The sequence below is a fragment of the Fundulus heteroclitus genome, unplaced genomic scaffold, assembly GCF_011125445.2.
Source record: "Fundulus heteroclitus isolate FHET01 unplaced genomic scaffold, MU-UCD_Fhet_4.1 scaffold_66, whole genome shotgun sequence".
Taxonomy (NCBI): Eukaryota; Metazoa; Chordata; class Actinopteri; order Cyprinodontiformes; family Fundulidae; genus Fundulus; species Fundulus heteroclitus.
Genome location: NW_023397099.1, coordinates 1,803,943 through 1,817,400, shown reverse-complemented (window position 1 = coordinate 1,817,400; position 13,458 = coordinate 1,803,943). Strand labels below are relative to the sequence as shown.

Here is a 13,458-nt window from a genome sequence, read left to right as displayed (position 1 = left end):
TCTCAACACGTCTGGTTGTTTGAGGTTGTTTCCACCTCATGCTGTTCTGGCTGTGAGGTACAAGTAGAAGCTGTGACATTGGAAAATGTCACTGCATCAGTCGATTTTTTCGCAGCCTGTCTTGATGTCAGTCACTAAAATCTTTCTTGACAGGTTTAAATCAAAAGCACATCTGCGCAACAATCTGCAGGCAGGAGGTTCTTCAGCTGCATCACTTAAAACATATTGCCTGACTGAACTCCATTCTTGGGTTCAGTTTGCAACATGATAGAAGAAAACACAGACTTTATCTGCAATAGAACCACGTCTTTGGATCTGAGCTTCGCTGGGAAGTTTCTGTCCTGCTGGGTCCCCTACTCAGACCAGATGAAGCCAAACACTGGTAGGCTGACTTCTAACAAAAGCAACCTCTAGATGTGTCAGTTGTGTATCCTCAGATCACTTTATTTAGGGGTGTAAGAAGGTAGTAACATGTACTGGAAAATCTCATAACACCCTATATCACATGCAATAACACCATAGTGATGTAATTGTTTTTGCAATGTGCACCAAAATTATAAAGCTGAAACGACTCACATGTCACAATGAATTTTTTTGACATTTAAAAACAAAAATATTTGTTGAATTAAAATATACAATTTTAATTCTTATCAACAATAAACTAAAGATGAAAATAAAAGCTAACAATCTCCTAATTTATTTTGCCTTGATTTTCTATTAAAAAATTATTAAAACTCTATTCTCAGCAACAGGAGAGGGACACAGTTCACCTTTTTTTGTCTTATTTAGCCAAAATTAATGAAATTACAACTAGGTTACTCATTCACTGAATATGATAAAGCAAATTTGTTATTTTATGTTGTAGTCTTACCAACATCAATATTTTAACACAGTAATTTCAAGTCATTTTCTCCTTGAAACCTTCCTGGAGCCTCTAACAATGGGCAAAGATCCCCAGATGTGTTTGATCAGCTCAGTAATCCGTCCCTTTATTTTTATTCATGCACCAACTTCATCAAAAGCACATCACACCTGTGTCTGGCGCATTTGCTCCTAAAAGTGCTCTTCTGGTTGGAGCTTATAATGAATGGCAACTAGAAAAGTTAATGAATCTTATGTTAACTTTGATTCAATGTCTAAGAAACAGAAGTGAGAGTAAAAGGCTATAAGCATAATATCATGATTGGTAAAGACAAACATTTTGCATCTCAGCTTGGGTTATTCTACCCCCGTCACATCTGCACAGCACCAGCAATCACAACAACATTGCTCGACATTGTCCTTACCTGTCAATGTCACCCTGCATCTCTTTGCTTCCTCTTTGGGTGATCTCCCGGGTAGGAGCTACATCAGAGGACCGGCTGGTGTTCCTTCCATACAGATGGAGGGCACTGTCGGTCAGGTATCTGCAAGAAGTGAATAAATTAAAAATGTTAAAATTAAAACAATGGGTTTAATAATTCTATATCTTGTTTCATCAAGTTTTTTATTCTCTAGACCAGGGTTTCCCAAAGTGTAGTGCGCTGTGGGTGCACGAGCTGCCACTAGGGGGTGCGCGAGGCGAAAACTGTAATTCCCCCCCCCCCCACACAATAAAGATGTGTAAATAAACATTTCTTTTGTAAAGTTAAAAAAACCGTTAATTTAATCAATAAATAAATATGTGTTGTAATGATCCTTATTAGACTTTATTGCTAAGTGCTGTTGCACACTTACTGCTCCTTTAAATCAGATCGCTTTGGGGTCATACCAGAGGAAATGTGTGGCTTCCGGGGAGAAATAAAGTGTTAGCAGCAAAACCTTGGTCTGGTGCTTGGGTCTCATAATGGAACGATACAGTATTAACACGAAAATGTTAATAAACTGTATTTATTTAGAAGAAATCTTTTTCTACACTTCATTTTAAGATGAAAAATCCGCAGTGCTGTATATGCGCATATAGCTTGTGGTCTCTGCTTCAATAATTCTCGCAAATATGCTCAATAGGCTAAAAAACAGGGGAACAGGTGAGACATCTAAGGTCAAAGTTAGACATTAAAGAGAAGAGGAAGAGAGTGAGAGAGAAATTTGAGGCATAAGAGGAGAGAATCGCAACGAATCCGGGAGAAGAAACCGAGCGAGAATCAGAAAATGCCTCTTCCTCTCTCCTGGCTTTACGTCGTTTACGTCAGCAGAGGAAACATTTAATTCGGGCCGAAAGTTTTATTTACGAGATTAAATTGAGTGACTCTGTCTCTATGGATCGCGCAGCGCCTACAACCAGCGCCGTGCTGCTTATGGTGCCATGACTTTGAACCTGTGACACCTTTGACGCGCATGACACGCACAACGCTGTCGTTACCCTGGGTCCTGGGAAAAAGAAATAAAAAAAACGCTGCTCCTGGGGGGATTTCTTGACTATGCTCGTGCACAGAGCTGTAATACTTCTCATTGCGATTCAGACAGGCGCAGACTGCACCGTGCAGTTCATTTTAAAAAAGGCAGTTTTAGCGCATATTCAGACAAAAACGGGCTGGGGGAGCCGAGGTGTGTTGCCGTGGGCATGTTTACCTGCTGAAGGTAACAGCTGTGAAACAATCAGAAAGATTTCTCTGATTAATAACATCTCTATGGAGCGCTAGAGTTATTGTTACTCTGTGCTGCTTTAACAGTTGTCGCTCGCTCGCTCGTCATCGGACAAAAATCAAACTGCTTCGTGTTTGTATTTTGCGGCGTAAATTGTGCGTCAGACTCAGATTTAGAAGCTTTGTTACGACGTTTGAATTTTAACCGTTTTATATATATATATATATATATATATATATATATATATATATATATATATATATATATATATATATATATATATATATATATATATATATATATATATATATATATATAATATATTAATCTCGGGGGTGCGTCAACCCAGCTGGGACATGAAAGGGGGTGCGCGGCTAAAAACGTTTGGGAACCCCTGCTCTAGACAATAAGGTAAAACCTAAACAAATAAGTGTAAATGTTCTTTTACAAACTGAACTTCAACCACATGAACTAACTACCTATAGAGGCATCACTCAAACTGGACATTTGACTACTCTATTTGGCATTATTAGTGAAGTTGGTCTAAATTGTGACTGGTTTGCGAAATCAAGTTTGGGGTTTTAGGAAGTTTAAACGAGTATAGCACAAGTTCCAGCATTTTTGCAGATGTCTGCCCCCTCTGGTGACAACTGGATATAACACCAGTGTTGCACACGTGCATGGGAGAAGAGGAAGCATCTGCCGCTGAGACTGCACAGGTCTTTTGCTCAGAAGTATAATGCCTTCTGAGGTAAGAAAGCTAGAAATATTGAAGTTAGCCCGTGTTCTCTCGCTAATGCATCGTTTACGGTGGAGGCTGAACAAAGTCATCGACTGAATGAAAGCGAGCAGTGCGTCACACCCACACGCACGGCCAGAGGTTCCTGCCCGAATCACTCATGAACTGACTACTCCAGCCTATAGAGGTACCAGCGTTAAATACAGGATAACTCGTTTTACATGTCAGGCAATCGTAAGGGCATGTATGGGAAAGAAAACTAATAATATTTAACTTGAAAACTTGCACTATGCATCTTTAATTTCCCTTTGCTTTATCCATGCAATATCAGTTTGGATATGTGTATGGCATCACCGTGCTGTTAGGAAACTGAAATGTGTTAAAGTTTCCAATTTACCACATGACAGCAAAACAGCGCCACAGCTTCATAACACCACAGGTTTGAAAGTTCATTTATACAAAGCATAGGCTTGTATGATTGTAGGTTTGTCCTGTTCCTAATAGGCTTGGACCTCAGTGATTTTTGGGTTAACACTGAACCTGCCAAGCAATCCCGTCATCATGAGTATGGCAATTTAGGGTCAGAAGGTTGAAATTTGGATACAAATTGTAGTGTCAATAGGACATCACAGTGATTTGAATTCTGGAATGGATAAATGATAATGATAAACTGGACTCATGCTTAGAACAAAAGAGTAGCGAGAAAGCAGCAGGATTTGAAGCTGCAGTCATATTTTTATAGGAAATCTGTAATTGGACCCTGGGGCAATAGTGCTGAGTGTGAAAGCATATTTTTCTTTTTACGTAGGCTTTTTAGTATTTTGTCACACATATTCATAATTCAACAGAATCCTCCAACTTAACCAATACCTACCTATACTTACATATTATCCAGGTTTAGAAGATCTTAAGCACAAGGTTGCAAAGTGGGAGTGTGCACTTCTATGGAAGTGAGTAACAGCTTTAACCCACCTCTTGGCTTTTTTATATAAATTATTACCATAGTAATCCATGAAGGTCACCGGCAGGGGAGACGCTATAATGTTTTTAAAAAAAAAAAAAAACATGTCTCTTTTCTTATTGAGGTAATCTGTTAGTTTATCAAGAGCCACAGCGCCTGCATAAATGCATCTTCTGAAAACATCCTACTCAAAGCTTGAAACACCAAAGACAGCCTTGGTGGATGACAGCAGCCTATTTGTATTGATGCACAGAGAAAGAAGCGTGAGACCTTGGGTGGCTGTATGAATAGCCAGCTAAACATGAATTTCTGAGTGCTTTTGGACAAATGCTATACAAGATGAGTAAAAATTAGTCATTGCACTTCTTAAGAAAGACCCTGAAAGTAGTGTAGCAGAAAGTAAAAACCATGTTACTACGTAGGAAAAAGTAATCATATATATTCAAAAGAGTGCTTGACTAGTTTAATCACATTTCTCCAAAGCATATTGCCTTTTACTTTGTAAAACCAACTTTTGCTGCAAAAGCTCCAAACACTTGTAGCTATCAGCTTTGCAGGTCTAAAGCCTGAAAGGGTTCTGCGTTCCTTTATGCAAAATAGCTCATGCCCAGCCAGACTGGTTGGACATCATCATTACTTTATGATTGTCCTGTATTTAGCTCCATCCACCATTTAACTCTGATCCTGTTAGAGAAAAGCCTTCCCACAGCATGATGCTACCACCACCATATTTCCTTAGTCAAGCAGCATCAGAACTAATCAGTTTTCAGGTTTTGCCACAGATTCCCAATGACAAAAAGGTCTGGACCTTGTACTTTCTAAAAAATAAGCATCCCCACATCACAAAAAAGTTCGATTTTGGTCTGAGGTGACCACAGCATGGCCTTCCACTTGTTTGCTTCATCCCCTACACAGCTAACTCAGATAAATAACAGTTTAACTGAACAGTAGTGGTTATCCAGAAAAGGGGTTTTCAAACAATATGAGAATATTTTTTTGGTCAAAAAAGTTTTATCTGAATGAACCAGCAGACTTATGGAACAATGTCCTTAGGACAGATGAGCCCAAAGTTATTGGTGCGTGACCATGATGCACAACCTGATGATACGATGGCAGTACTTAGCTTTTCTTATCAGTTTATGGTCTTAAGCTTTTATGCGACCAAATAAATCTTTGCGTTATTTTACAAACTACTTAATTCCTGTTTTGATTTGTATTTTTCTTTTAGAAACAGGCGTCAATTTTAACAGTTTACTCATCTTTTCTAGCTAATCTAAATCTGCTTCAGACAGTTTCCAGATATCTCAATATCTAAAAACCACTTAAAACTTGGATTTGGTCCTGTGTTCTGAGACCCCACTTCTTTAGATACCATAAGAATTTTATTGTGTTTCAGCTACAATAACGAACATTAAAACAGTGACCACATTGAGTTTGAAATTAATGATAATTGATTGGGTAATTCATGGGAATATTGGTACCGCTCCCTTATAGAAAACAGCTGCTAGCTGGTCAGATGAGCTTAGAGTAAATGTCTGAAATAGGTAAATTAAAGTTTTATTCTAAAGCATGTTAAATCTTAATAATACACATTTTTGATATTTAAATTTGGGACAAGCAAGTCATTGCAAAAGGAAGAAAACAGCCTTTTAACTTCTCACTTTTTTGGGTCATTGTAACTAACCTGGAAGGATCTGAGTGGCCGCTGTAGCGGCCTGCATTGGCAGCAGCACCTGCTGTGCTGGGTCTGGGCGCAGAGTACCCACTTGGCATCGAGGGGGCTTCACCTGCTTGGAGACGGGGGGTTTGAGTTTGACCAAGACGCCAGGCCATGGGGGAGGAGCGTGCAGCGAGGGCAGGGAGACTCCGCCCGTTCACCTCTGTCGTCACCGTAGTGTCAAAGGTTGTTTCTAATGTGCTGTTTGGAGAGAAGGGAAGGAAAAAGGAAAACTAATAAATAAAAATAATAAATTATATAAATACATTTATATTAATTAATACATTTATACTTTTTTTTACCTTATTAAAAAGCAGACCGCAAAAAAAATAGAACAGAAATAAATGATTCTTGAAATAATAATAAAAATCGCTGACGTATAAAAGGCTAATCATTTAGGTGAAAGGACAAGTCATTTGTTAAAGAGTGAGATAAAAAAAAATCTAATTCTAAGAGAAAATAATTATTTAAAAACCTTATTACAGGTAATGACACACAGTCTCTTGAAGCCATAAAAGTCTATGTATTTTTAAACTTTTTGACCAACGTACAGTAATACTGAATGTTACCCTGAATACACCATCACCATGGTAAAACATTGGGGTGTTGGAATGCTTTTTTACAGTAGACATGTGGAGCTGGTCAGATTCAGATGGAAGATGGATTGAGCTAAATACACAGCAGTCCTGGAGGAAAACTTGCAAGAAGCTGGTACAATATTTCAGACTGGGATGGAGTTTCTCCTTCACACAGGTAAAAAAAACCCACACACAACTAAAATACATACAGAGCTCTGAATGCTAAAAACAAAACATATTCATATGTTAGAATGGCCCAGTTAAAGTCCATTCAAATTGAAAACCTCTGGAGAGACTCAAAGAAACTCCATCCAATCTGAATAACCTTTAGCTATTTCCCAAAGACAAATGGGCAAAAAAGTCTCCAGAGTCAAGCTGGTAGACATGCAACACTGATTGTGGTTCCAGTATTGCAGAATGATTTTCAAATATATACAATTTAAATACATTATACAATAATGTGATGTGCCCAACACATTTCCTACACTGTAGACTTTATCATCTGTTTTAAAGTAAAACGTTTAATAATTTGTATTATTTTCATAAACAGGTTATAAGACTATGGGGCAACCAATTTTTATACAGACAGTAAAGCCTATCAGTTGTGTTACCTTGTTGGAGCTCTCTCTGCTGGGGAAAAGAGTGAACTACATATTTTTAATGAAAAGCAGTTGATCTGTTCCCAACCCATAGAGCTGCACTGATTTGCATTTTTTAAGAAAAATCTGCTATTTTCATATCCAGTCCCAAACATTGATGCAAACTATGTCAGATGAAACATATCCCTATCGTGAAAAAAACCTCACCTGTACACCAGCGAGTGCTGAAAACTAACCAGTTTCTCTTGTAGTGACTTTGCATTTCCTGCAGTATTGTCACATGTTTTTGAAAATTGCTGGATTCATTTTTGGGGGGAATAAACAACAACGTTTTAGGAGATGATTCCTCTTTATGAGTGGGAGGAGAAGCCTATCTGAATGCTTGCTTCTGTACACTGGTCGATATTATGCGACAAAACAAATGCCACCTTAAAGCCGTGTCTTACAGATAGCAAAGAGAGGTGTGAGAACAGCTACGTGTGTGTGTGTGTGTGTGTGTGTGTGTGTGTGTGTGTGTGTGTGTGTGTTAGCAAGACAGGACAGAACCCTGCACTACACTACACTCTAATGCCAAGTGCCAACATCAGAAGGGCGGCAATGCCAGCCATGTTCATGACTAATCTCTGTCAACACCTTCTGAGAGTGGTGGACGCACAAAGGCACAGGCAAAGCCTTGTTAATGCATCTAGCAATCAATTCCAGGCAACTGCAGAGGTTTGGCAATCAATCTGCTACCATCTCAATCAGAATTATTTAACTGATGGTAGTGCAGTTTGCTAAATAGGCTCATCTGTATCTGAGGCAGAAGCAGCAGGGAATGAGATCAGAACGACAGACCAAACGACAGAAAGCCCAAAGACCAGGAGTACACATATCCTCTGGGCAGAAAGTAATTGAAACTTCTTTCAAAGTTTCAATGACTTTCTTCGGTCAAAACAACGTGGCTGTAACTGCAGGAAAAAGGTGTTTATGTATACATAACCTACCAGTCATTCCAAACATAAATGCCCATTCGACTGACTAACGCAACATTCTGCAGAGGAACTAATTAATTTATATAGATGGCTTTTTATTGAAGACGAGACTCATAAAAGACAAACGAGAAGGGTGCCAAGTCAAACTGCCAGGGAATGCATGGAACGTGGAGAGCCTGTAGATGAACGCTAGTTAGCAAAAGGCTAAGGGCGGTTACATCTCAGTGCTGACCTGCCTGAAAAAAACTACACAGTTGCTTTCTGTTGCTAATGTTCATCTGCTGGAATACTGGGTGGGTTAATTACAGCTGCTGGTTCAACACTTTGGATGTACAGCTGTGGTTTTGTTTTTGACCTGCTCCATTGCAATGTCCTTAAATGCAGCACGTATGTCTCATGCTCAGTGACATGTACGCCTCAGGCTCAGTCAGTGGGGTCTAGCCATCTAATGTGCTTTGGTCCAGACAACAAATGGTACGGTCTGCTTTAAAACGTCAATCCTCACAGTTGGATTTATCAAAGCTCAAACCAAAAGCTGTAGTAAAAACATTTAAGAAGTGACAGACAAGTGACATTTAAGAAGAACTGGACAGAAATCATTAACCAAGAGGTCACTCAATTCGCAGACAACCTCTCATGCTGTTTAGACATCAAGTGGTGTTTCCCTCCTGAGAGCTGTTTGTTCTAACATCCAAAGGAAGTCCTAACTTCCTCAATGTCCTCTGGAAAAGAGAAATAGTTTTCTTTTTTTTGAATATTTGTGGATATGTGTATCGAATAACTTTAAATTCCATGAAACATTCAATTCCATTCAATTGTATTTATATAGCGCCAATTCATGATACACATATCATCTCAAGACACTTTACAAATTCAAATTTAATCAAATTATACAAATTGGTCAAAAAGTTTCCTATCAAAGGAAACCCAGCATCAAGTATTGACATGCAGCATTCACTCCTCATGCAAGAGCGTAGAGACACAGGAACAGTCATCTGCATTGTCGATGGCTTTGCAGCAATCGCTCATACCGAGCAAGCATGAAGCAACAGTGGAGAGCAAAACTTCCCTTTAAAGGGAAAGAAAAAACTCCAGCAGAACTAGTGTAGAACAGAACAGCAGAACTATCTCAGTGTGAATGGCCATCTGCCTCGACCAACTGGGGGTTAAAGAAGACAGAGCAGAGACAAAAGAATGATGATCTGTCTCCCCTGGATGATGTCACAGCTAAGAGAACGCCAGACCAGGTGTACCTACGGTGAAGGAAAAAAATTACAGAACAAAAAGTTAAAAGCTGAAATAACAACCAACAATGCAAATTGGAGAACAGTAGGAGAACTCAGTAGAGTGAGAAAAATAGACCCTGATGTCCTCCAGTAGCCTAAGCCTATACCAGCATAACTACAGAGATAGACCAGGGTAACACGAGTCACTCTAATTATAAGCTTTGTCAAAAAGCCTAGTCTTAAAAGTAGACAAGGTGTCTACTTCATGGACTAAAATTGGGAGTTGGTTCCACAGGAGAGGAGCCTGATAACTAAAGGATCTGCCTCCCATTCTACTTTTAGAGACTCTAGGAACCACCAGCAGACCTGCAGTCTGAGAGCGAAGTGCTCTGTTAGGAACATACTGGGTAATCAGAGCTGTGATATATGATGGAGCTTGAATATTAAGGGCTTTATATATTAGAAGAAGGATTTTAAATTCCATTCTTGATTTAATAGGAAGCTAATAAAGGGAAGCTAAAATTGGAGAAATATGATCCATCTTGTTGATTTTCATCAGAACTCTTGCTGCTGCATTTTGGATCAGCTGAAGGCTTTGAACAGCATTTTGTGGACTTCCTGATAGTAAAGAATTACAATAGTCCAGCCTTGAAGTAACAAATGCATGGACCAGTTTTTCAGCATCACTCCTGGACAGAATGTTTCTAATTTTGGCAATATTCTTGAGGTGAAAAAAGGAAACTTTGGAAACCTGCTTAATATGGGATTTAAATGACATGTCTTGCTCAAAAGTAACACAAAGATTTTTTTACTTTATTACCAGAGGCCAATTTAATGCCATCCAGATTAAGTGATTGATTAAGAAGTTTATTTTTTGAGGACTCTGGTCCAAAGATTACAACTTCTGTCCTGTCAGAATTTGTGGAAATTATGGAAATTTCCAAGACATATTGGCAAATTAGCCGTTTGCAAATCATCACCACATTTTCCAGAGAGCTGGTAACTTTCTTGCTTTCTTTGCTGTAAGTAAAACGATGAACCCTCAGTGGTGATTATTTTGTGCTTTGCCATGAGCTCAGATGGAAGAGAATGCCAGTTAACAGCAGGGGGACAGCTTATTGCTGAGCAAAGCTTAATATAAATACACTATCTCCTACTGTTGCTAATGAGTTCCCAATTTAGCAGTCAGGTCTTGGACAGGTTGATTCACTTCATGAGCATTGTTTGGAGATTCCATCTGCAAAGCAACATGTCACATACCCTGAGCTAATGTCATTAGTAAAAGGCAATGAGGGATAAGGGGGGGGTCAATATCAGCTACAGTGGCAAGTATAAAGTCCCGAAATTTGCCTGAAAAAGTTGCCGTGACCTTCAGTACACTCCTCAGGACTGTAATGTGCATGGACACAGAACAACTGACCTTTCATAAGAAATGACCCGTTTACAGGGTCATTTCAAAATGTCCTTCTGGACTTTTTATTTATTTATTTATTTGACAGGGACAGTACAATTAAACATTGCAACCAAACAGGTGGCCGATGTCCAAGTACATAAGGCTTGTAGCCATGGGCTAATTTGCAGCCTTCGTCCCTGGTTAGGCTTTTAAAAGGTGTAAGCATTAAGGGGGAGGGAGGTTAGTAACGACACACAAATGCAATAAAAAACAAGAGAAGTTAAAACAAACAATACAATACAAGCCAGTTTAGTGCTCACACTTTTGATTGTCTTTGAGCCCAAATAGCATGTAGCATCCCATCATCTCCAAAACATGTGTTTTAATGACTTTGACAGCTGAGTTAAAAATTATTATTTTTCTCAACACTTGTGTATGTTAACATCCTTCAATGAATAATTCTGCTACTTTAAAAGATTCAGATTAAAAATAAGATGCGTGTTTAAATATGAATCGTGTTAAATCCTGAATGTCACTGTTGTCTTCCTAGTCAGCAGTCCTGCCTTGGTTGTTTCTTAATTAGTGAAACTGATTGTTTTAATTCAGTTATGAGATTATTTGTTTTTTGATTAATTATATGACTGGTTACTTTATTAAATTTTGTACAATTTTATGTAACTTGATCATGCTGTCTCACGGAGACTGAAATGAACTAGTTTGTCATTTTTAGCAATAAGCCAAATACTTAAATTTGCAGAGCCTCTTCAGGCAGTTTCCCATAAATGCAATCATACAGTTGTCAGGGCAGTCAAGTCACTTTCTATCCTCCATTACAGGCTGAAAACTCATCTTCTCCAGACATGGCCCTGATTACCTTCATCACATTGAATCATACCACTCTACCCCTCAGAATGGCAATTCTGACAAGAACATTGTGAAGTGTTGAGAAGTGCCTCTGGGTCTGACCCATTATTACCACTGAGCAGACGTAATTTGGTCGTTTGAGGCTTTTTACCTGTATTCCAGGGCCACAGTTACTGCAGATCGGTTTCTGTGGAAGATAATGTTCCTATGTGTAAATTTCATACATGTGCTCAGACTGGACCTAAAGCCATCCCCGGAATCCCATAGCTAGATCTCTGCTCCCAGCATGTAAACGCAAAATAAACTACCTCGGCCTAGTAAAGCTATTATGTTCAGATTATCATGCTGCAGGTTCTGACTAAAGACACAGATAACTGTTGTGCTGAGTTTACTGGAACGGGCCTTCTCTTCTCCCTTCCTATGTCGATAAATAATTTTTTTTCATTGAACAACATGTTGATATCAAGCCGCTTTCCAAAAAACAAAGATGGTCCAGGGAACAGAGGAAATTTCTTTGTTACTGAATCTATGAAACTGTTAGGTTACCCTTTAACACATGAGACAAGGGATGTCAAAAATCAACTGTTTCTTAAATAGTTTTGATAAAATGCTTATCTAAATCGTGATACTTTTACACACAATATATATTGCCTATTTACTAGTGACAGAAATGTCAAATTCTTATTAAAGTGTACATCTTTCAGTATATTTAAGTGTTAATGAAGCTATAAAACTGTTCAATCTAATTGCTATGTCCTATTGCCACCACAAGGGGGTTCTGGTAATAGGACCACACAAACGCAAAAGGTTCTCCCAACCCTTGGCTCTGGTTTTTAAAACTTTTTAGAAATGGATTTACTGTTGCCTAGTTACCGTGGTGTAACAGGATGTATTTTCTGCAGAAATTGGATAAAAGAGTAAGAATTGATGACCTTGACAACAATCATCTGTTGAGGTTTCTTGATGTCCCATGCCAGCCATCTCCAATCCATAAACACATTTTAGAATTAACCATATTGTTCTAAAAAGTAATATATAATAAACAAAATCAACTATCCCTTTGGAATTGCACTTTCTACAGTCAGACATGGGGTGTGCTATGGTTGGAATCAAATTAAAACAGTTAAACTGGTGCACTAAAAGTTTACCATTTAGTGTGTTCATTGGTTAAATTACTCATTAACTCTAGATCAAAGAGATAGGATTGTAGAATCCAGAACTATGCAGCTAACAAACAGCAAAAAAAAAAAATACAATTGAGCAAGTAAACTCAGCTTTGACCTTCAACTAAAAAAAATCTCAGGATGACTGTACGTGTGTTAATTAAGTACACATCAAAAACAATCCAGCATCCAATTTCTGCAAAGTAACCATTAAGAGATTGGCTATGCCGATGATAGGATGTGGACAGATGGATGGTAGGAAGGATGGACAGACGGATGGATAGATGGTTGGATAGAACTGGGGATGGGTGCATCAATGAATGGCTCTGAGGAAGACTGGATGGGCTGATGGATGGATGGATGGATGGATGGATGGATCTGGGGATGGGTGCATTAATAGATGGTTATCAGGAAGATTGAATGGATGGATGGATGGATGGTTGGACGAACAGTTGAATGATTACTACTAATCAGAGCCAGACATTCCTCCTAGCTTTGATTGGTTGTTTCTGAACGGGAGCTGTGTATTTCTGCAAACGGCAGTAGGAAATCTGATTTCTCTCTTTACTTTTACTTTTTTCTCTCTCTACTTTTGGCAATAGTTACCTTCTGCAGCTTCAATGTAAAGTGAAATACTACACTTTGTTATTTTGGTGCTTCTGTTTCCAGCAGCTGGCTT

At 38.7% G+C, this 13,458-nt stretch overlaps 1 protein-coding gene across 1 annotated transcript in view; it reads right to left on the bottom strand.

Annotated features, from left to right (window-relative positions):
- Positions 1-13,458, bottom strand: part of LOC118561538 (neuron navigator 3-like) — a gene marked incomplete at both ends in the record, with an annotated part of 89,903 nt that overhangs the window by 18,770 nt on the left and 57,675 nt on the right. The window contains 2 exon segments of the mRNA XM_036133682.1: positions 1,287-1,406; positions 5,950-6,183. Of these exon segments, the coding sequence (XP_035989575.1) occupies positions 1,287-1,406; positions 5,950-6,183 (354 nt within the window).